This window comes from Polyodon spathula, chromosome 21 (assembly GCF_017654505.1).
Source record: "Polyodon spathula isolate WHYD16114869_AA chromosome 21, ASM1765450v1, whole genome shotgun sequence".
Lineage (NCBI taxonomy): Eukaryota > Metazoa > Chordata > Actinopteri > Acipenseriformes > Polyodontidae > Polyodon > Polyodon spathula.
This window is the reverse complement of record NC_054554.1, coordinates 15,886,569-15,911,479: the sequence shown is the minus strand read 5'-3', so window position 1 is coordinate 15,911,479 and position 24,911 is coordinate 15,886,569. Positions and strand designations below refer to the sequence as shown.

General features: G+C 39.6%; 1 protein-coding gene across 1 annotated transcript in view; it reads left to right on the top strand.

Annotated features, from left to right (window-relative positions):
- Nucleotides 1-12,405, top strand: part of LOC121296706 (1-phosphatidylinositol 4,5-bisphosphate phosphodiesterase gamma-2-like) — a 49,077-nt gene extending 36,672 nt beyond the window's left edge. Inside the window, exons 22-27 of the mRNA XM_041222476.1 lie at nucleotides 149-251; nucleotides 5,343-5,543; nucleotides 6,785-6,921; nucleotides 7,280-7,391; nucleotides 11,408-11,575; nucleotides 11,843-12,405. Of these exons, the coding sequence (XP_041078410.1) occupies nucleotides 149-251; nucleotides 5,343-5,543; nucleotides 6,785-6,921; nucleotides 7,280-7,391; nucleotides 11,408-11,575; nucleotides 11,843-11,943 (822 nt within the window). The 3' untranslated portion in view covers nucleotides 11,944-12,405. The remainder of the gene's footprint in view (nucleotides 1-148; nucleotides 252-5,342; nucleotides 5,544-6,784; nucleotides 6,922-7,279; nucleotides 7,392-11,407; nucleotides 11,576-11,842) is intronic.
- Nucleotides 12,406-24,911: the final 12,506 nt, after the last annotated feature.

Below are 24,911 nucleotides of genomic sequence, written 5' to 3'. Positions count from 1 at the left end.
ATATATATATATATATATATATATATATATATTATATATATATATATAATATATATATGTATACATACATATATAGTGATGGAATTCTCGCGTATTTTGATGTTGAATTCTCTGACGTATTTTGATTAAACACTTTTACTCAATATAGTTATCTGAAAGGGATAAAAAGAAGAAGGATAAAATGGTTCACACCGATATGCTTGCACTTGTCATCTACTGCAACCCCAAAGGTGGAAACAAACAAATGTTTGGTAAGTGTATGGTTTTATTTTTGTAAGCTGTTACTATAAAAACTACTGTAAGTCTCACCGGTTTATAAGTCCCCACCCCCCTGTTTTGAGACAATTTCAGGTAAAAGCCTATAGGTCACCATGGTGTAGAAGTTGCTCCCCCCTTTTTAGGACCCACTAAAAATACCTAAAAAATAGACTTATACAAAGGTTTTTACAGTATGTATCTTTTATTTTAAGTTTTAAGTTGATTTGCGCAACAAATGAATGCAGTGGTGTAGTGGTACAAAAAGTGGGTAAAAACCTTTTTGGTGTTGTAGGTTGGGCAATGGCATAGTAGGGACTAAGTGTGTGTCATTAGTGCAGGATTTCCAATGCTGGTCCTGGAGGGCTGGTGCCTGGTTTTTGTTCCAACTTTACAGTAATTTACTTAATTGGACCAATGAAATTCTTATTAGCAGCTTAATTGGTCCATGTGGCAGGCTGGCGAGTGGATAGAGGCCCAGAGACAGACTGCAGTTAAAAAAAATAAATACTACTTTTATTACAAAAACACAAAAGGGCACAATGGAAAAAAATAGGTATTTAAACACAAAGCAAAACTTATAAAAATACAGATTTCCAGGCTGGGCAATGCCTTCACTGGATTAAAAAATTTACCAAACCAAAACCAAACACCAACCTGCTTCCTCAGCTCCCTCCTCATAATGGGAAGCAGAGGCCTCCTTTTATATCAGGTGGCTGGGCGCCAATTGATTGTTAAGTTAATCAACCCCAGCCACCTGAACATAATAAACCCAGGCAGGTAGGGGAAATTAACCCCCCATCCCTGCCAATTTAAAAAGGGCAGAGCTCTGCCACAGTCCAATTTATTAATTTAGTGTACAGTTAGAACAAAAACCCTCCAGGACCAGGATTGGAAACCCCTGCATTAGTAGATTACATGCATGTTAGTTGTGGTGATTTTTGCAGAATTGTAACCTCTTCCCCACTGTTTTGCCCCTGCCAAAATATCAAATCAAACTCATTATTTAAACCCCATCTCACACCCTTATTCTCTGTCTCCCTTTTAAGTTTGGTCTACCTTTTCGTTGTGCTGCAACCTCAGCAGCCAAAGTCAGTTTCTGCCTTATCAGAATAATGGGGCACTGGTCTTCCACCACAAACCTTCTTACTGTTTTTCGCATTTCTTTTTTCCCCTGCTCATTGTTTGACTCCCTAGACAGATTTGATCATGGGTGTTGTACAAGAAAAGTTAGCCCTTTTCAGCCTCTAGAAATGTGTTATGATAAGAACATAAGAACATAAAGTTTACAAACGAGAGGAGGCCATTCGGCCCATCTTGCTCGTTTGGTTGTTAGTAGCTTATTGATCCCAAAATCCCATCAAGCAGCTTCTTGAAGGATCCCAGGGTGTCATCTTCAACAACATTACTGGGGAGTTGATTCCAGACCCTCACAATTCTCTGTGTAAAAAAGTGTCTCCTATTTTCTGTTCTGAATGCCCCCTTGTCTAATCTCCATTTGTGACCCCTGGTCCTTGTTTCTTTTTTCAGGCTGAAAAAGTCCCTTGGGTCGACACTGTCAAGACCTTTTAGAATTTTGAATGCTTAAATTAGGTCGCCACGTAGTCGTCTTTGTTCAAGACTGAACAGATTCAATTCTTTTAGCCTGTCTGCATATGACATGCCTTTTAAGCCCGGAATAATTCTGGTCGCTCTTCTTTGCGCTCTTTCTAGAGCAGCAATATCTTTTTTATAGCGAGGTGACCAGAACTGCACACAATATTCAAGATGAGGTCTTACTAGTGCATTGTACAGTTTTAACATTACTTCCCTTGATTTAAATTCAACACTTTTCACAATATATCCGAGCATCTTGTTAGCCTTTTTTGTAGCCTCCCCACATTGTCTAGATGAAGACATTTCTGAGTCAACAAAAACTCCTAGGTCTTTTTCATAGATTCCTTCTCCAATTTCAATATCTCCCATATGATATTTATAATGTACATTTTTATTTCCTGCGTGCAGTACCTTACACTTTTCTCTATTAAATGTCATTTGCCATGTGTCTGCCCAGTTCTGAATCTTGTCTAGATCATTTTGAATGACCTTTGCTGCTGCAACAGTGTTTGCCACTCCTCCTACTTTTGTGTCATTTGCAAATTTAACAAGTTTGCTTACTATACCAGAATCTAAATCATTAATGTAGATTAGGACTAACAGAGGACCTAATACTGATCCCTGTGGTACACCGCTGGTTACCACACTCCATTCTGAGGTTTTTCCTCTAATCAGTACTTTCTGTTTTCTACATGTTAACCACTCCCAATCCATATACATGTGTTTCCTTGAATCCCAACTGCGATCAGTTTGAGTTTGCATATAATAGAAGTCAGGCTTACTGGTCTGTAGTTACCTGGTTCAGTTTTGTTTCCCTTTTTGTGGATCGGTATTACGTTTGCAATTTTCCAGTCTGTCGGTACCACCCCTGTGTCAAGAGACTGCTGCATGATCTTGGTTAGCGGTTTGTAAATTACTTCTTTCATTTCTTTGAGTACTACTGGGAGGATCTCATCCGGCCCAGGGGATTTGTTTATTTTAAGAGCTCCTAGTCCCTTTAACACTTCTGCCTCAGTTATGCTAAAGTTATTTAAAACTGGATAGGAACTGGATGACATGTGGGGCATGTTGTCAGTATCTTCCTTTGTAAAAACTTGTGAAAAGTAATCATTTAATATATTTGCTATTTTTTTTTCTTCATCTACAATTTTGCCATTTGTATCTCTTAAACATTTAATCTCCTCTTTGAATGTTCGCTTGCTGTTGTAATATTGGAAAAACATTTTGGAATTGGTTTTAGCTCCCTTAGCAATGTTTATTTCTATTTCTCTCTTGGCCTTTCTAACTTCCTTTTTGACTTGCGTTTGCAGTTCTGTGTACTCTTTCTGCATACTTTCTTTTTGGTCCTTTTTTAATGCTCTGTAAAGTGCCTTTTTTCGCTGAATATTTTTTTTAATTGATCTATTAAACCATTTTGGCAATTTAGTTTTACATTTAGATTTGTCTACTTTAGGGATATAATTGTTTTGCGCCTCTAGTACTACATTTTTGAAGAACAACCATCCTTCTTCTGTGGGTGTTTTCTCTATTTTACTCCAATCTACTTCTGTTAGTCTCTGTTTCATACCTTCATAGTTTGCTTTTCTAAAATTGTAAACCTTAGCTTTAGTCATTACTTTTGGGGGTTTAAAAAACACTTCAAATGAGACCATGTTGTGGTCTGAGTTTGCCAGTGGTTCTCTGACCTCTGTTTTAGTTATTCTATCTTCGTTATTTGAAAAGACTAAATCAAGGCATGCCTCCCCTCTAGTGGGTGCCTTGACAAATTTTGTTAGGAAGCAGTCATTTGTCATTTCCACCATTTCTATTTCATCCTTCGCGCTACCCACCGGGTTTTCCCATTTTATTTGGGGGAAGTTGAAATCCCCCATTAGTATGGCTTCTCCTTTGCTACACGCATTTCTAATGTCATTGTATAACAGATTACTGTGCTCACCGTCTGAATCTGGCGGTCTATAGCATGCTCCTATTATTATGCCCTTTGAATTTTTGTCCGTTATTCTGACCCATATTGATTCGGTTTTATTTTCTTTGTCCAGGTTTAACACTTGGGCTTCAAGACTGTTTCTTATGTATAGCGCTGCCTATCTTTCCTATACAGTGTATACCCACTCTGACAACCACGTTTCTATAACACCTATCACATCATAGTTACCGTTAGTGCAGTAGCTTCAAGTTCTAGAATTTTGTTTCTGATACTTCTAGCATTTAGATAAATACATTTAATGGTTGTCTTACCTGAGTTGTTGTTCTTGTTTTGATGCGGTCTCCCTTCTGTTTTTTTGTTGATTTCTCCTCGTTGTAGAATGTGGTCCAATGATCAAGATAGGTGAAGCCTTCCCGTGTGCACCACGTCTTCAGCCATGCGTTTTGATTAATTATTTCCAGCTGTCCATATGGTCCTTTGCAAGGTGCCGGTAGTATTCCAGAAAATACCACAGTTTTGGTTTTCTCTTTTAATTTCCTTCCTAGCTCTCTGAATTTGTTTTGCAGGGATTTTGGTCTGTCTCTTCCAATGTTGTTTGTACCGATGTGGACGACTACTACCGGGTCGTCTCCTGTTCGTTCTAGGAGCCTGTCCACGTTCTCGGTGATGTGCTTGACCGAGGCTCCCGGAAGGCAGCACACTGTTGTAGTAAGGGGGTCCAAACTGCGAATTGAACTTGCCGTGTTTCTCAATATGGAGTCCCCAACAATCATGACCTCCCTTCTTTTTGCTGTCTGGTCACCACTGTCAATAGGGTCCTGGATGTTGTTCCTTTCATTCTCTTGTTGTTGGTTCTGCTCATCAAAATTCTGAAGTGACTCAAATCTGTTGGTTGTTTTGATTTCTGGTGGTTGTGTTTGACGAAGTTTCTTTTTTTCCCTGCTTCTGCCTACCTGAACCCAGCTGTTCTGACCTTCTATCTCCCTGGTGGCTTTCAGTCTGTTAGGGGTGATGCAGACTTCCATGAATTGTGGGTGTGCCAGTTCCTCAAGATCCTGTTGCTGTCGCACTTCTTCCAGCTCCATTTCTAGCATACTAGTTTATGCAAATCCTGGATCGCGTGGCACTTTACGCACACTTGGTTTAGCTCTGCTGGGTTTTCTCGGATTTCCCACATCAAGCAGGTGTCACAGATTACTGGCTTGAAGACCATGTTGAGGGTTTTTTTAAGTTTAGTTTCTTCTGCAACCGTCAAACTGCTCTGTACATTTCCACGCCTGTACTTCTCCCACTCGCTGTCGCTTCCACTCGCTGTTGCTGGGAAGACTGCCTCATTTAACTGCGTTGTTCTGCTGTGCTGTTGGCTCCTCCCCTCGCCCGTGTCTCAGAATGGCGCTGAATTTGAATCAGCTGCTCAGTTTCAGCTTGTTTGTTATGGTTGATAAGGGATGGTGGGTCTGAAAATTGGCCAAAACCTGAACACCCCCATAAGTAACAAACTTATTTTGGTATTATGTTTGTTGGTATGTGGAGGGCACTGTTAATAATCTCTTTGTCCACAAAGATCAAAATTATGATTTCAAGGAAGTGCGTTCCTTTGATGAAGACTTGGCACCTATCTATGAAAATGCATTTCTTGAGTATAACAGCAAGGCACTCAGCAGAATCTACCCTAGAGGTGGAAGAATGGACTCCTCGAACTACAACCCGTTGCCTTACTGGAAGTGTGGATGTCAGTTGGTGGCCCTTAACTTTCAAACTCCAGGTGAGTTTTTTAACTGTAGATTATCAACTGCAGAGATGCAGTCATGTAACGACGATGGCACCAGCCATAATGTTTATCAACTTGACTTTATAATTGTTTTCTATTAAACTGAACACTCTACAGTGCGTCTGTTTAAATGGATCGTTCTTTCCTCATGAAGCCCCTGGAAGTTTTTTCCTTTAATCCTTTGCCGCCTAATCAGAATTCCCATATTGGACATGCACATGAACATGTTGTTGTGTTTTATTGCTTGCTGTTTGGTAACACTAAATCAGAATTTTAAAACCCAATATGTTAATAGAAAGGTCTGTTTCCAATGATATAATTTAACTAGTGGAATATAAAAAAATAAATATGTAAGCCACGTCCCCCATAAAAAACGAATAATTATTAATATATATATATATTTAATAACTGCTAATATCAAACACTTTCCAAGTTAGAAAAAAATTCTGAATATTAGTTGCAAAATTTTCTGAGGATTCAAATAAAAACAGTTTTCAATTATTTTTTACGGTTGACAAACTACAAGGGTTTGTCCGAACCATAGTCTATGTAAAAAATACCCCAAACAGCTCCACCTTATGGAAGTTGGCCGAACTAAGCAAAATATCATAAGTACTTTGTCAAGTCTGATGCAAAACCTTTTACAATGAAAATATACGAATACATACAAGTGAAAATGCAGTTTGTTATATTTTATTATTAAAAGTATTTCTTACATTTATTAAAGTGCATGAAAAGCACATTCTTTTTATTTTCAGTATACACTGTAAAATAAATAAGCATGCAGCAAACGCTAATCATATTACTATATTATATGCAAACATTGTAGAATAAAATTCAATACAACCAGAAATAGTAAAAACAAGTATGAAAACAAGCTATTTTATGTAAAGCAGAATAACGTATCCTACATGTTGCGACCACGGCAAGTAAAAAATAAATAGTATATGTTCAGCAGAAGAAAAAAAGTCCCGCGGCAATGGGTTAAGCAAAATACATTTTTAAAATATATCCTTGACTTGATCTTGTGAATGTGTAATAAAACTACCCTTACACAGCAGATTCAGGTAGATTAGATTATTTTTGTGAAATTGCTATTCAAAATCCTTCAGGGGTGGGGATGTTCTTAAAACATACATCTGAAGTAGCTTTCCATGTTTACAGCTTTATGAAGGCCATCCTCAAAGGTTTAAACTTGTTTTCAGCTGTATGTATTTGTTTTGTTTTTTTTCTAGACAAATCTATGCATGCAAATAAAGCATTGTTTGACCTGAATGGAAAGTGTGGCTTCCTACTGCAGCCTAAATGCTTAAAAAGTAATTTGTGTAACCCTTTCAAAGACAAAACTGTAGAGCAAACCATTGAAATACGGGTAAGAATCTTTAAAACATTTGGCCAGCTGTTAATTTTGTGTTTTTTTTTATTTATTTTTTATTATTATTCCAAAATTTGAAAACGCAACTGAGAAGTGCATCCACTTTTGGACAATATATTTAAGCAGCTGTGACCTGAACAGTGGCAACTAATAAACTAATATTTCACCAACCTCTTTCACAGCATTGTTATTGCATGCAGTATAGTTATTGAGTGGGTCTATGTATCACCCCTGGTGGAAACCCCAGCTGGATTAATACAGAGTTATACTGGCAGCATTTAGACCTACCACTGTCCAGTTTATTACACTCTTATGTTTTGTACTTATTTTTTTCATGATGAATATTTGACTTGAGGTACTTGGTGCTCGTCATTTGCCCAAACCCAGGAGGAACATTGTCAGCCCCTTTGTGGAAGTGCAAGTCTACGGAGTACATGAGAGCAACACACTTAAAACAGTGGTTGTATGTAAGTATTTAGAACATTTCTAACACAAAACCTAATCATTTTACTACCAGCCAATCACTGTGGGAATTTTTAGTTTAGGAAGGGTTGAAGAGCATAGACAGCAGCGCTTGACCAGGCAAACTGAAACTCTGGTGCTTTCAGTTTGGTCTACTGTCAAGACTGCTGTGGCCACTGACTTTGTACGAGGTTTCCTTGACAACAGTTGAGAAGCTGGAAGCTGTAATCAGTTCATACATCAGGAATGGTTGGGAGTTCCAAGCTGCCTCAGCAGAGTGGGTCTTTATGGTAAAGGAATACTGCAGCTACCAGTCTGTGCTCTAACCAAGTTTTAAGTGCGCAAAGTCCAACTGGAAATGACATTAGTAGATTAACGCGACAAATACTTAAGGGTGGCAAAGAAAGCTGTGGAAGATGCTTCAAATCAGTGATATGGGGCAATTTCAGCAAGGAGGGGGTCTTGGTCTGAGCTCAGCTCCTCCTACATGGCACAGTGCAACCCCAGGTGCAAAACCAGGAGGAGACAATCAGGTGTGTAAAGGCGATTTCGCAGGCCAAGCAGGGAGAATGGCTGAGATGGGAGAGTGTGGAACAATGCAAGATCGGCTTGCAAGACCTATGGACAATGGAGCAGAGCAGGATCAGTTTCCTCATCAGATCAACATATGATGTTCTCCCATCACCATAGAACATAAACCTCTGGGTAAGTGAGGATCCCTCATGTCCTTTATGTTCCTCACCTGCAACATTAATGCACATTTTGACAGGATGTAAGGTGGGTCTTGGTCATGGCGTCAAATAAACCGTCCTTGGCTAAGTGCTGCGATGTTTGGCCGATTGTTTCAGTGGCCAAGAGTTGCGTTGCACAGTGAAGAACTTATCTGATGCAGCAGAAAGAAACAGCAAATGGCTGTGGTTGAGACAGAAAGATTCTGGATGGGGATCTCAAGCACAATAGAAAGAAAGCAACACTGATGTACAGGTAAGTAAGCTGGGCTGAGCTGAGTGGGGGACGGAGGGGGTGATGCTGGGACGCCAGAATCACTGTCGAGCCCTCTTGAGGTGTTGTGGGCTAGTCGACGAAACACTGAGGACAGAAGGTGCCCACTTGAAGACCTAGAGATGTACCCTATTTAACTCAATCCAGACGGTTGTCATGCTGATGCTCTGGGGAGACCGCACTGTGGTTGATCCCTGGAGCCAGCATTGCAGCCGTTGTGTGTGCTGATGTGCTGTGGAGGCAAAATAAGCTGATTCCTGGAGCCGGCATTACACTTTTTACACCAGGCAGAAGGATGTCTACATCATCAGATGGAAAGAAACACAAATGGATGGAGATGCAGATGGATCACATTAGTTTACTGTAAAGCTACGTCTTAGTTGGTGCTTATCTTGGCGAGAGCAGAGTTCAAATCAGCATGAAGTTTCAACTCTGATGTAGTGGAAATCCCAATAGTTTTTGGAGAGCAGTATACATCTATGTCAAATTTGCGAAAAATTTGGTTTTTCGTTAAGTACAGTCAAACCTGTATTCAGATACAGTCTAACCTGTATTCGACTACTCAAGGGACAGTCTTTAAGTCTTAAGCCGCTACATCCTAATTATGAGAACATTCTGTTAAATTAGCAGGAAAGAACAAAACAACACGAAGCTACCTAGTTCCCAGGCAAGTGCAAGAACGAAATGCAAGTTAAAGTAGCATCTGGGGGAAGTGGTTAATGTCATTGCTTGCTCTTGTGTTCAAATAATTAAGCTGAAACAGAATCGGCAAGTCAATCAGGACATCAAGGTAAAAAGAAGCAGCTTTGTTTAGTAATTAACAGTTTAGTTAAGATATTGAATCGGCTCAAAACACGGTTATGTGAACAAAAATAAAAACCTAAAACTTTGGGCCATAGCTGTGCATATACTGGGCCCTACTCATGTTACGGTATTAAAAAAAAAAAATAAATAAATAAATTATTTTGCTTCCTAATCTTCTTATGCAACACAAACACAGTGTTAACCATGTTTCAGTTGTGCTACTTTAAAGTCCCCCAATTAATATTAATTAGCTAATTTGTTGGGATGGAGAAAGTAGAACCCAGCCTACATTCTAAGCAAAAGACAAAACTAAACAAAATCCAACCTTTAATGAGGCTGAAAATGACTAGAATAACCAATCACCCCTGAAATACCTGCCAAACCGCAGAAATTCAGTTTCATGATGAGTGTTTCTTTGGATACTTTGATGTACAATAATGTTTTTAATAAAGGCATTTGTAGCATGCCCTTTTAATAATACAGTGCCTATTAAAAGTCTACACCCCCTTTCAAAATGTTCACCTTTTCTTGCGTTATAGCCTGGAATTAATATTTTTTTTCATTTATCTACACATCCTACCCCACAACTTCCAAGTGAAAAAATATTCTAGAAATTTGTAGAAAATGAATTAAAAATAAAAACTGAAATTGCTTGGTTGGATAAGTGTCCACCTTCCCTTGTAATAGCAATCCTAAATTAGCTCAGGTGTAACCAATCGCCTTCAAAATCACACACCAAGTTAAGCGGCATCCACCTGTGTTAAATTGTAGTGATTCACCTGCTTTCAGGTTAAATTCAGCAGTTCCTTTAGGTTCCCTCCTCTGTGTAGTGCATTTCAAAGCAAAGACTCAACCATGAGCACCAAGGTGCTTTCAAAAGAACTCCGGGACAAAGTTGTTGAAAGGCACAGATCAGGGGATGGGTATACAAAAATATCAAAGGCCTTGAATATCTCTTGGCACATGGTCAAGACGATTATTAAGTAGAAGGTGTATGGCAATACTCTGCCTAGATCAGGCCATCCCTCCAAACTGGATGACCGAGCAAGAAGGAGACTGATCAGAGAGACTACCAAGAGGCCAATGGCAATTTTGCAAAAGCTACAGGCTTTTATGGCCAAGACTGGTCAAAGTGTGCATGTGACTACAATATCCCAACCACTCCACAAATATGGCCTGTATGGTAGGGTGGCAAGAAGAAAGCTATTGCTCAAGAAAGCCCACCTTGAATCCCGTTTGAAGTAGGCAAAACAACACTCAGGAGGTTCTGTAGCCATATGGCAAAAAGTTTTGTGGTCTGATGAAACTAAAATGGAACTTTTTGGCCTAAATGCAAAGCGCTATGTTTGGCGTAAACGCAACACAGTGCATCAACCAAAGAACACCATCCCTACTGTGAAGCATGGTGGTGGCAGCATCATGTTATGGGGATGTTTCTCATTGGCAGGGACTGGGGCACTTGTCAGGATAGAAGAGAAAATTAATGGAGCAAAGTACAGAGAAGTCCTTGAGGAAAAACTGCTGCCCTCTGCAAGGAAGCTGAATCTGGGATGGAAGTTCACCTTTCAGCATGACAATGACCCAAAGCACACAGCCAAAGCTACACAGGAGTGGCTAAGGATCAAAAATGTAAATGTCCTTGAGTGGCCCAGTCAGAACCCCGACCTAAATCTGATTGAAAATTTGTGGCATGACGTGAAGATTGCTGTCCATCAACATGCCCCAGGAACTTGACAAAGCTTGAACATTTTTGGTCAAATATTGCCAAATCTAAGTTGGTAGAGACCTATCCCAACAGACACAGCTGTAACTGCTTCCAAAAAAATCCTCATTTAAATGCATGAAACTCTGAGGCACTGACGCAACAAAATGTGAAAAAAGTTCAAGGGGGTGTAGACTTTCTATAGGCACTATATATGACAGTGGTTGAGTAATGCAAACTTCATCTTGATCCTCTCCACATATAGTGAAAAGATACGAATCTGTCTGCAGGAGAAAACTATAGACTATATGCAGTCTCCTATTTCAATTCATCCTGAAGTTTACATTAGTTAATGCAGTGATGTATGAATCCTTTATGAAGTATCAAACCCTCTATTCATAATTGTGTCTTCTCTGCTTATCTTTACTGAAACCAACTGAAGAGTGGTGTACTCTTGTATGGTCATCATGACAACATTCTGCTAGACAATAATTGTGCTTGTATGTCCCGCAGGTGACAATGGACTGAACCCAGTGTGGCTGGACTCACCCCAGACAGTCAAGTTTAATATCTACTGGCCTGACTTGGCTTTCCTCTACTTCTGTGTGTGTGTAGAAGACATGTTCAGTGACCCTCACTTTCTGGCTCAGGCCACTCTTCCTGTCAAAGGAATTAGGAGTGGTAAGTGTTAAGTTGGCCAGGCAACCAGTGAGCTCAATTAGACCCCCACTGACATTAAGTTGTCCTGAGTTGTTGTGGAGAGTTGCTACAATAAGGGAACATTCTGTATTGGGCAGAACAATGGGGTTAAATAAAAGGGCACTGCAAATATACAACTGCTGACCAGTAGGACTCCATGGCCCTCCGCTCAGGGAGTACCTTTGTTGAAATCAGTATATTCACTCTTTTTTGCATTCTTTCAATATTAAGCTTTACTTCTTTTTAAAGGTTACAGATCAGTTCCCTTGAAAAATGGATACAGTGAAGATCTTGAGTTGGCTTCCCTCCTGGTCTATGTCTCTGTGAATGAAAGTGGAGCAGGAAACTGATTGATCTGCACACAGGAAATAAATCTACAGTAGCTCAAATTTTTTTTTTTTTTTTTTGAGGCTCTACAACAAAGCATTTTGCTATTGTGTTCTGGTCTGCTGTGTAAATGTACACAAATGTACAAGACCTCCAACTGCATGCTTAACAAGCTTTCACTTTTTTTTTTGTTGCTTTTATGTGAAGTAAACTGTGACAATAGGGCTTTATCGAACACTGTATTCTGCAATTTTTAATACTGACTTTGGATACAGTTTTAATATTGGAAACTTTATGCTTTGGTTTTGCTAAATTGTATTGCCTTTTATGTTTTATGTTTTCCGCAGTTCTGTGCATGGATAACATTTAATTTTGCTGGTGGGTCGTTAATGGGAAATCTTTACATATCGCTACAATACCTACTGGATTTAAAAGTATGTACTGTATTACAGTCCATGTGTCGTCTCTAGTTTGGCAAGTGATATTTTCAGAATCATATCGTTCAGAATTAAAATACTACTTCTGTTAAATATAGTACTAACAAAACCAATACAGTACATCTAAAAACACAAGTAATTTCAGATATTTATTTTGGATATTGTCTGTTTTGTAAGGAACACAAAAAAAATTACAGTGGTTGGAACGGGCCAAAATCTAATCAGATATGTGTTACTCTCATTTAACCGTCACTGACGTGAACGTTTTTATAGGACCGGATATGTGAGTGCTGACTGTATCCGAAACAAAAACACATTGGAAATGTGAAAAAAGCCAAGTTATCAAAAGTGCCCAGCCATTTAAAGTAGAGATATCAAAAACTCAAGCTAAGTTTCAAGAAACCATTGGCGCAGCCTTGCTCAGCACAAAGCAAATTGGCACAACCATAAAACCGATGGGGAGCCAAGTATGCCCCAGTTGTTTCTACCAACTTGGATTGTGTTTTTAGGCACAATCAACATGGAACAAATGCATTAAAATCACAAGCCAAGTTAGTAGAAACAACTGGGGCATCCTTGGCCCCCACCGCTTTGACAGCTGCGCCTATTTGCTTGGTGCTGGCCAAGGTTGCTCCAGTTGTTTTTTCTAACATAGCTTGTTCTTTTGATACAAGTTAGAATAAACAATTGTGGCAACCTTGGCCCCCATCGGTTTTATGGTTGTGCCTGTTTGCTTTGTGCTGGGCAAGGTTGCCCCAATGGTTTCTTGAAACTTAGCTTGTGTTTTTGATATCTCTGTGCCCCGCTTGAGTAATGAAGATCGCCTGGTTGCTATCGGCATGATTGAAGGCAGCCTCTCTGTGAAAGAAGTTGCCTGGAGAATAAAATGTTCTGCTTCAACAATCAGCAGACTGGTGCATTTTTATATATAAATACATTTTATCTTCAGGAAATAGCTTGCTGTATTTTTTTTTTAATTTTTTTAACAAGTATTTTAAAAACATAATTTTGTCGGTATAATTTGTCTCTGCATAGTTACAATCGTATTTCCTTTAAAAAATATCGTTCATGGACATACTGTGGTGTAAGTCATTAAGTGTTTATGTAGGCTCACTTAGCAGTAATATTATTTTCCCTGTAAATTGCTTGGTGAATAAATTGAGTGGGGAAAGTGGGTAGAAACAATTTTCTCATGTAGAGAATACTGTTTTTGACATTTTAATCAAGTCTACGTGGGCTATCTAAAGAAGAGGAGGAGGGGTAGCGCTATACATAAGAAACAGTCTTGAAGCCCAGGTGTTAAACCTGGACAAAGAAAATAAAACCGAATCAAATATGGGTCAGAATAACAGACAAAAATTCAAAAGGCATAATAATAGGAGCATGCTATAGACCGCCAGATTCAGACGGTGAGCACAATAATCTGTTATACAATGACATTAGAAATGTGTGTAGCAAAGGAGAAGCCATACTAATGGGGGATTTCAACTTCCCCCAAATAAAATGGGACAACCCGTTGGGTAGCGCGAAGGATGAAATAGAAATGGTGGAAATGAGAAATGACTGCTTCCTAACAAAATTTGTGAAGGCACCCACTAGAGGGGAGGCATGCCTTGATTTAGACTTTTCAAATAACGAAGATAGAATAACTAAAACAGAGGTCAGAGAACCACTGGCAAACTCAGACCACAACATGGTCTCATTTGAAGTGTTTTTTAAAAACCCAAAAGTAATGACTAAAGCTAAGGTTTACAATTTTAAAAAGGCAAACTATGAAGGAATGAAACAGAGACTAACAGGATTAGATTGGAGTAAAATAGAGAAAACAAACACAGAAGAAGGATGGTTGTTCTTCAAAAATGTAGTACTAGAGGCACAAAACAATTATATCCCTAAAGTAGACAAATCTAAATGTAAAACTAAATTGCCAAAATGGTTTAATAGATCAATTAAAAAAAATATTCAGCGAAAAAAGGCACTTTACAGAGCATTAAAAAAGGACCAAAAAGAAAGTACGCAGAAAGAGTACACAGAACTGCAAAACGCAAGTCAAAAAGGAAGTTAGAAAGGCCAAGAGAGAAATAGAAATAAACATTGCTAAGGGAGCTAAAACCAATTCCAAAATGTTTTTCCAATATTACAACAGCAAAAGAACATTCAAAGAGGAGATTAAATGTTTAAGAGATACAAATGGCAAAATCGTAGATGAAGAAAAAAAAATAGCAAATATGTTAAATGATTACTTTTCACAAGTTTTTACAAAGGAAGATACTGACAACATGCCCCACATGTCATACAGTTCCTATCCAGTTTTAAATAACTTTAGCATAACTGAGGCAGAAGTGTTAAAGGGACTAGGAGCTCTTAAAATAAACAAATCCCCTGGGCCGGATGAGATCCTCCCAGTAGTACTCAAAGAAATGAAAGAAGTAATTTACAAACCGCTAACCAAGATCATGCAGCAGTCTCTTGACACAGGGGTGGTACCGACAGACTGGAAAATTGCAAACGTAATACCGATCCACAAAAAGGGAAACAAAACTGAACCAGGTAACTACAGACCAGTAAGCCTGACTTCTATTATATGCAAACTTATGGAAACTATAATAAGATCCAAAATGGAAAATTACCTATATGGTAACAGGGTACTGGGAGACAGTCAACATGGTTTTAGGAAAGGGAGATCGTGCCTAACTAACTTGCTTGATTTTTTTGAGGATGCAACATCCATAATGGATAATTGCAAAGCATATGACATGGTTTATTTAGATTTCCAGAAAGCTTTTGACAAAGTCCCGCACAAAAGATTAATTCTCAAACTGAACGCAGTTGGGATTCAGGGAAACACATGTACATGGATTAGGGAGTGGTTAACATGTAGAAAACAGAAAGTACTGATTAGAGGAAAAACCTCAGAATGGAGTGTGGTAACCAGCGGTGTACCACAGGGATCAGTATTAGGTCCTCTGCTATTCCTAATCTACATTAATGATTTAGATTCTGGTATAGTAAGCAAACTTGTTAAATTTGCAGACGACACAAAAGTAGGAGGAGTGGCAAACACTGTTGCAGCAGCAAAGGTCAATCAAAATGATCTAGACAAGATTCAGAACTGGGCAGACACATGGCAAATGACATTTAATAGAGAAAAGTGTAAGGTACTGCACGCAGGAAATAAAAATGTACATTATAAATATCATATGGGAGATATTGAAATTGGAGAAGGAATCTATGAAAAAGACCTAGGGAGTTTTTGTTGACTCAGAAATGTCTTCATCTAGACAATGTGGGGAAGCTATAAAAAAGGCTAACAAGATGCTCGGATACATTGTGAAAAGTGTTGAATTTAAATCAAGGGAAGTAATGTTAAAAATGTACAATGCACTAGTAAGACCTCATCTTGAATATTGTGTTCAGTTCTGGTCACCTCGCTATAAAAAGAATATTGCTGCTCTAGAAAGAGTGCAAAGAAGAGCGACCAGAATTATTCCGGGCTTAAAAGGCATGTCATATGCAGCCAGGCTAAAAGAATTGAATCTGTTCAGTCTTGAACAAAGAAGACTACGTGGCGACCTAATTCAAGCATTCAAAATTCTAAAAGGTATTGACAGTGTCGACCCAAGGGACTTTTTCAGCCTGAAAAAAGAAACAAGGACCAGGGGTCACAAATGGAGTGTAGACAAAGGGGCATTCAGAACAGAAAATAGGAGACACTTTTTTTACACAGAGAATTGTGAGGGTCTGGAATCAACTCCCCAGTAATGTTGTTGAAGCTGACACCCTGGGATCCTTCAAGAAGCTGCTTGATGAGATTTTGGGATCAATAAGCTACTAACAACCAAAACGAGCAAGATGGGCCGAATGGCCTCCTCTCGTTTGTAAACTTTCTTATGTTTTTATGTTCTAAAATTCTTCACTCCAAGAGATTTAGAACTGAACTGGAATAAAATGAGCGATGAAATACACTTTCATACATTTTAAAAAATAATGAAATGTAATATTTAATAATTATGAAAGAAATCTCACTAATAGCTTATTGCAATGCAGTCAAAGAACAATTCTATGTTGTTTAAACTACCAGGTTACTAGTTTTAACGATGAATTTGATACTTTATTTAAACTGGTGTGTGTGTGTGTGTGTGTATGTATGTGTGTATATATATAAATATAAAAACCCCAGCGAGTGGGAGAAGTACAGGCGTGGAAAAGTGCAGAGCAGTTTAGAAGCAGTAAGGAGAAATTGTATCTTTAATTGTTTTAATCAGAAAACTCAGGACATTGGGGAAACACAGCAGTCAAAGTCAAACAGCCGCGTGTGTTTTTCTGATAAGCTGAAACTGGGAGCAGCTGATTCAAATTCAGCGGGGTGCTGAGACACGGGCGAGGGGAGGAGCCAACAGCACAGCAGAACAATGCAGGTAAACGAGGCAGTCTTCCCAGCGACAGTGAGTGGGAGAAGTACAGGCGTGGAAAAGTGCAGAGCAGTTTAGAAGCAGTTTGAAAGCAGGTTGACAGCTGCAGAAGAAACTAAACTTCAAAAAAAAATTGTCAAATCCGCTGGATGTGACCAGTGTGCAGCTAAACTCCCAAGGGAGGATGGTCACACTACCTGTGTCCGGTGTTTAGGATCGGATCACGCAGCCAGGGCGCAGGCAGGAGAGTCGGACTGCTCCCCTTGTCAAAGGTTCTCTAACAGAACCAAGCGCAGAAGGCAGCCCTATCCCCAGCTGTTTCCCATTCCACGGGGCAGGGAAGGATGCGATCTGTTGTCCAGGGTCCTTCTCAAAGGACCTCCAGAACCCCGTCTACTACAGTGGCGGGGGAGAGCCCCCATACCCCTGGTTCTCCCACTTTCATAAGTTTTTACAAAGGAAATACTGACAACATGCCCCACCTGTCATCCAGTTCCTATCCAGTTTTAAATAACTTTAGCATAACTGAGGCAGAAGTGTTAAAGGGACTAGGAGCTCTTAAAATACACAAATCCCCTGGGCCGGATGTGATCCTCTCAGTAGTACTCAAAGAAATGAAAGAAGTAATTTACAAACCGCTAACCAAGATCATGCAGCAGTCTGTTGACACAGGGGTGGTACCGACAGACTGGAAAATTACAAACGTAATACCGATCCACAAAAAGGGAAACAAAACTGAACCAAGTAACTACAGACCAGTAAGCCTGACTTCTATTATATGCAAACTTATGGAAACTATAATACGATCCAAAATGGAAAATTACCTATATGGTAACAGGGTCCTGGGAGACAGTCAACATGGTTTTAGGAAAGGGAGATCGTGTCTAACTAACTTGCTTGATTTTTTTGAGGATGCAACATCGATAATGGATAATTGCAAAGCATATGACATGGTTTATTTAGATTTCCTTAAAGCTTTTGACAAAGTCCCGCACAAAAGATTAATTCTCAAACTGAACGCAGTTGGGATTCAAGGAAACACATGTACAAGGATTAGGGAGTGGTTAACATGTAGAAAACAGAAAGTACTGATTAGAGGAAAAACCTCAGAATGGAGTGTGATAACCAGTGGTGTACCACATGGATCAGTATTAGGTCCTCTGCTATTCCTAATCTACATTAATGATTTAGATTCTGGTATAGTAAGCAAACTTGTGACCTTTGCTGGAGCAGCAAAGGTCATTCAAAATGATCTAGACAAGATTCAGAACTGGGCAGACACATGGCAAATGACATTTAATAGAGAAAAGTGTAAGGTACTCCACGCAGGAAATAAAACTGTGCATTATAAATATCATATGGGAGATACTGAAATTGGAGAAGGAATCTATGAAAAAGACCTAGGAGTTTTTGTTGACTCAGAAATGTCTTCATCTAGACAATGTGGGGAAGCTATAAAAAAGGCTAACAAGATGCTCGGATACATTGTGAAAAGTGTTGAATTTAAATCAAGGGAAGTAATGTTAAAACTGTACAATGCACTAGTAAGACCTCATCTTGAATATTGTGTTCAGTTCTGGTCACCTCGCTATAAAAAAGATATTGCTGCTCTAGAAAGAATGCAAAGAAGAGCGACCAGAATTATTCCGGGCTTAAAAGGCATGTCATATGCAGACAGGCTAAAAGAATTGAATCTGTTCAGTCTTGAACAAAGAAGACTACGCGGCGACCTAATTCAAGCATTCAAAATTCTAAAAGGTATTGACAGTGTCGACCCAAGGGACTTTTTCAGCCTGAAAAAAGAAACAAGGACCAGGGGTCACAAATGGAGATTAGACAAAGGGGCATTCAGAACAGAAAATAGGAGACACCTAGGAGTCAACAAAAACTCCTAGGTCTTTTTCATAGATTCCGTCTCCAATTTCAGTATCTCCCATATGATATTTATAATGTACATTTTTATTTCCTGCATGCAGTACCTTACACTTTTCTCTATTAAATGTCATTTGCCATGTGTCTGCCCAGTTCTGAATCTTGTCTAGATCATTTTGAATGACCTTTGCTGCTGCAACAGTGTTTGCCACTACTTTTGTGTCGTCTGCAAATTTAACAAGTTTGCTTACTATACCAGAATCTAAATCATTAATGTAGATTAGGAATAGCAGAGGACCTAATACTGATCCCTGTGGTACACCACTGGTTACCACACTCCATTCTGAGGTTTTTTCTCTAATCGGTACTTTCTGTTTTCTACATGTTAACCACTCCCTAATCCATGTACATGTGTTTCCTTGAATCCCAACTGCGTTCATTTTGAGAATTAATCTTGTGAGGGACTTTGTCAAAAGCTTTCTGGACTGCTGCATGATCTTGGTTAGTGGTTTGTAAATTACTTGTTTCATTTCTTTGAGTACTACTGGGAGGATCTCATCCGGCCCAGGGGATTTGTTTATTTTAAGGGCTCCTAGTCCCTTTAACACTTCTGCCTCAGTTATGCTAAAGTTATTTAAAGCTGGATAGGAACTGGATGATATGTGGGGCATGTTGTCAGTATCTTCCTTTGTAAAAACTTGTGAAAAGTAATCATTTAATATATTTGCTATATTTTTTTTCTTCATCTACGATTTTGCCATTTGTATCTCTTAAACATTTAATCTCCTCTTTGAATGTTTGCTTGCTGTTGTAATATTGGAAAAACATTTTGGAATTGGTTTTAGCTCCCTTAGCAATGTTCATTTCTATTTCTCTCTTGGCCTTTCTAACTTCCTTTTTGACTTGCGTTTGCAGTTCTATGTACTCTTTCTGCGTACTTTCTTTTTGGTCCTTTTTTAATGCTCTGTAAAGTGCCTTTTTTCGCTGAATATTTTTTTAAATTGATCTATTAAACCATTTTGGCAATTTAGTTTTACATTTAGATTTGTCTACTTTAGGGATGTAATTGTTTTGTGCCTCTAGTACTACATTTTTGAAGAACAACTATCCTTCTTCTGTGGGTGTTTTCTCTATTTTACTCCAATCTACTTCTGTTAGTCTCTGTTTCATACCTTCATAGTTTGCTTTTCTAAAATTGTAAACCTTAGCTTTTAGTCATTACTTTTGGGGTTTTAAAAAACACTTCAAATGAGACCATGTTGTGGTCTGAGTTTGCCAGTGGTTCTCTGACCTCTGTTTTAGTTATTCTATCTTCGTTATTTGAAAAGACTAAATCAAGGCATGCCTCCCCTCTAGTCGGTGCCTTGACAAATTGTGTTAGGAAGCAGTCATTTGTCATTTCCACCATTTCAATTTCTTCCTTCGTGCTACCCACCAGGTTTTCCCATTTGGGGGAAGTTGAAATCCCCCATTAGTATGGCTTCTCCTTTGCTACACGCATTTCTAATGTCATTGTATAACAGATTATTTTGCTCACCGTCTGAATCTGGCGGTCTATAGCATGCTCCTATTATTATGCCCTTTGAATTTTTGTCCGTTATTCTGACCCATATTGATTCGGTTTTATTTTCTTTGTCCAGGTTTAACACCTGGGCTTCAAGACTGTTTCTTATGTATAGCACCACCCCTCCTCCTCTTCTGTCCTGCTTGTCTTTCCTATACAGTGTATACCCACAAATATATTCGTCCACATCACTCTCAGACAACCACGTTTCAGTAACACCTATCACATCATAGTTACTTGTTAGTGCAGTAGCTTCAAGTTCTAGAATTTTGTTTCTGATACTTCTAGCATTTAGATAAATACATTTAATGGTTGTCTTACCTGAGTTGTTATTCTTGTTTTCATGCGGTCTCCCTTCTGTTTTTTTGTTGATTTCTCCCCCCTTCCTTTCTAGATTAAATGCTTCTGAACCTGCTCGAGGATCTTTTCTCCAAGTAGACTGGTTCCCTTGTTATTTAATTGCAGTCCGTCCCATCTATACAGATAGTCCTCGTTGTAGAATTTGGTCCAATGATCAAGATAGGTGAAGCCTTCCCATGTGCACCACGTCTTCAGCCATGCGTTTTGATTAATTATTTCCAGCAGTCCATATGGTCCTTTGCAAGGTGCTGGTAGTATACCAGAAAATACCACAGTTTTGGTTTTCTCTTTTAATTTCCTTCCTAGCTCTCTGAATTTGTTTTGCAGGGATTTTGGTCTGTCTCTTCCAATGTTGTTTGTACCGATGTGGATGACTGCCACCGGGTAGTCTCCTGTTCGTTCTAGGACCCTAAACAATCATGACCTCCCTTCTTTTTGCTGTCTGGTCACCACTGTCAATAGGGTCCTGGATGTTATTCCTTTCATTCTCTTGTTGTTGGTTCTGCTCATCAGAATTCTGAAGTGACTCAAATTTGTTGGTTGTTTTGATTTCTGGTGGTTGTATTTGACGAAGTTTCTTTTTTTGCCCTGCTTCTGCCTACCTGAACCCTATCTCCCTGGTGGCTTTCAGTCTGTTAGGGGTGATGCAGACTTCCATGAATTGTGGGTGTGCCAGTTCCTCAAGATCCTGTTGCTGTCTCACTTCTTCCAGTTCCATTTCTAGCATACTTACTAGTTTATGCAAATCCTGGATCGCACGGCACTTTACGCACACTTGGTTTAGCTCCGCTGGGTTTTCTCGGATTTCCCACATCAAGCAGGTGTCACAGATTACTGGCTTGAAGACCATGTTGAGGGTTTTTTTTTTTTTTAAGTTTAGTTTCTTCTGCAGCCGTCAACCTGCTTTCAAACTGCCTCTAAACTGCTCTGTCCTTTTCCATGCCTGTACTTCTCCCACTCGCTGTCGCTTCCACTCGCTGTCGCTGGGAAGACTGCCTCATTTAACTGCACTGTTCTGCTGTGTTGTTGGCTCCTCCCCTCGCCCGTGTCTCAGAATGGCGCTGAATTTGAATCGGCTGCTCCGAGTTTCAGCTTGTTTGTTATCAGAAAAACACACGCGGCTGTTTGACTTTGAGCTGCTGCTGTGTTTCCTGATTTTTTTTTTTTTCTGATTAAAGCAATTAAAGATGCAATTTCTCCTTACTGCTTCTAAACTGCTCTGTACTTTTCCACGCCTGTACTTCTCCCACTCGCTGTCGCTTCCACTCGCTGTCGCTGGGAAGACTGCCTCATTAACTGCAGTCTTCCCAGCGACAGCGATATCCACCTGATCCTCCCTAGGCATACGCAACACTCTAAGTGCAGACTTGGTGGAAATAATCCACTCCTCAACCGACATATCACCTGGTTTGCTAGAGAAACCACAAAAGTCTTGAGTTTTCCTATCTCTCTATATAAACTGCAGGAGATTGTCTCTGTGTAGCAGTCTGATGTTCTATCGGAGCTTTGGCTTGTAACAAAGTTGACTAATAATAGCAGTCATTTGCCACAGCGAAAATAATTATGAAAAGGGGGCCAAACAGACGATACCAAAAATACATTTATTGCCGCTGAGGAAATGGACACAAGTCTGAATAACATCCAATAGCAAATTTCTGGAAGGCAATAAATATCACCAGTAATAAAAAATAAAGCACAGTAACAGTCCCAAACAAACAAAACAATAAAGGCAATATATAAAATCACCAAAAAAAACAATGTCCCACAAAAATCCTATGCAAACATCCCAAAAATAAATTGAATGAATGGCCATTCAGAAAAAACTAATCCAATAGATAAACAATTGCAAACGATCTCCCCCTGGCTGCTCTTGACCCGGCGCTGGTTCTGTGAATCTGCAATGCAGTTGTTGTAAATCCTTCAACAAAAAAAACTGACAAAAACAAACAGAACCCCAAACAAAAAAAAAGGTATACAGGGAAAAACTGGTGGTCAAGAAAATGCAACCTGTGCTGTTAGGATGGTTGACAAGAGAAAAACAAAAACTATATTTTGCTAAATAAACCAAAAAAGTATAGTTATACAACAACAAAAAAAACCCTAACAAAGGTGAGCAACAACAACACCCTCAACACCTTCCTTCTCTTACACCCCCCCCCCCCCCCCCCCCCCCCCCCCCCCCCCCCCCCCTAAAAACAGGAAACAGGAACTCATGGCCTTCCCCTATTCAGGTGACTAGTGGAGGGAAAGAAGGAGCAAGAAAAATTAATTACCGTAAAAACCCCAGTAAAAGGGTAATGAAAAAACACAGGTAAAACAAAACAATTGAATGGAAACATATAGATGCCCTGAGAAGCTCTAAAAATAAGAGACAGGAATAACTGTGACAACGAGTAGAAGCGACAGCGAGTGGGAGAAGTACAGGCGTGGAAAAATACAGAGCAGTTTAGTAGCAAAAAGGAGAAATTGCATCTTTAATTGCTTTAATCAGAAAACAGAGGACACTGGGGAAACACAGCAGCAGCTCAAAGTCAAACAGCCGCGTGTGTTTTTCTGATAACAAACAAGCTGAAACTCGGAGCAGCTGATTCAAATTCAGCGCCGTTCTGAGACACGGGTGAGGGGAGGAGCCAACAACACAGCAGAACAACGCAGTTAAACGAGGCAGTCTTCCAAGCGACAGCGAGTGGGAGAAGTACAGGCGTGGAAAAGTACAGAGCAGTTTAGAAGCAGTTTGAAAGCAGGCTGACAGCTGCAGAAGAAACTAAACTTAAAAAAAAAACCCTCAACATGGTCTTCAAGCCAATAATCTGTGACACCTGCTTGATGTGGGAAATCCGAGAAAACCCAGCGGAGCTAAACCAAATGTACGTAAAGTGCCGTGCGATCCAGGATTTGCATAAACTAGTAAGTATGCTAGAAATGGAACTGGAAGAAGTGGGACAGCAACAGGATCTTGAGGAACTGGCACACCCACAATTCATGGAAGTCTGCATCACCCCTAACACACTGAAAGCCACCAGGGAGATAGAAGGTCAGAACAGCTGGGTTCAGGTAGGCAGAAGCAGGGAAAAAAAGAAACTTCGTCAAACACAACCACCAGAAATCAAAACAACCAACAGATTTGAGTCACTTCAGAATTTTGATGAGCAGAACCAACAACAAGAGAATGAAAGGAACAACATCCAGGACCCTATTGACAGTGGTGACCAGACAGCAAAAAGAAGGGAGGTCATGATTGTTGGGGACTCCATATTGAGAAACACAGCAAGTTCAATTTGCAGTTTGGACCCCCTTACTCAACAGTGTGCTGCCTTCCGGGAGCCTCGGTCAAGCACATCACTGAGAACGTGGACAGGCTCCTAGAACGAACAGGAGACGACCCGGTAGCAGTCGTCCACATCGGTACAAACAACATTGGAAGAGACAGACCAAAATCCCTGCAAAACAAATTCAGAGAGCTAGGAAGGAAATTAAAAGAGAAAACCAAAACTGTGGTATTTTCTGGTATACTACCGGCACCTTGCAAAGGACCATATGGACAGCTGGAAATAATTAATCAAAACGCATGGCTGAAGATGTGGTGCACACGGGAAGGCTTCACCTATCTTGATCATTGGACCACATTCTACAACGAGGACTATCTGTATAGATGGGATGGACTGCACTTAAATAACAAGGGAACCAGTCTACTTGGAGAAAAGATCCTCAAGCAGTTTCAGAAGCATTTAAAGTAGAAAGGAAGGGGGGAGAAATCAACAAAAAAACAGAAGGGAGACCGCATCAAAACAAGAACAACAACTCAGGTAAGACAACCATTAAATGTGTTTATCTAAATGCTAGAAGTATCAGAAACAAAATTCTAGAACTTGAAGCTACTGCACTAACAGGTAACTATGATGTGATAGGTATTACGGAAACGTGGTTGTCTGAGAGTGATGGGGACGAATATAATATTTGTGGGTACACACTGTATAGGAAAGACAGGCAGGACAGAAGAGGAGGAGGGGTGGTGCTATACATAAGAAACAATCTTGAAGCCCAGGTGTTAAACCTGGACAAAGAAAATAAAACCGAATAAGCTACTAACAACCAAACGAGCAAGATGGGCCGAATGGCCTCCTCTCGTTTGTAAACTTTCTTATGTTCTTATGTTCTAACTATGTAAGACGAACACAAAGAAAAGGAGAGAGGAGCTAATAATAAAAAAGAAAAACATTGCCTGGCCAGGCTCTGCTATTCAGAATTATGAATAAGTACGTGATGCATTTCCTGCAACACTGTGTTTGGCTACTGCCACATAGTCAGAGACAAGGTATTGGGGGGTACCCCATCGAGTGAAAATC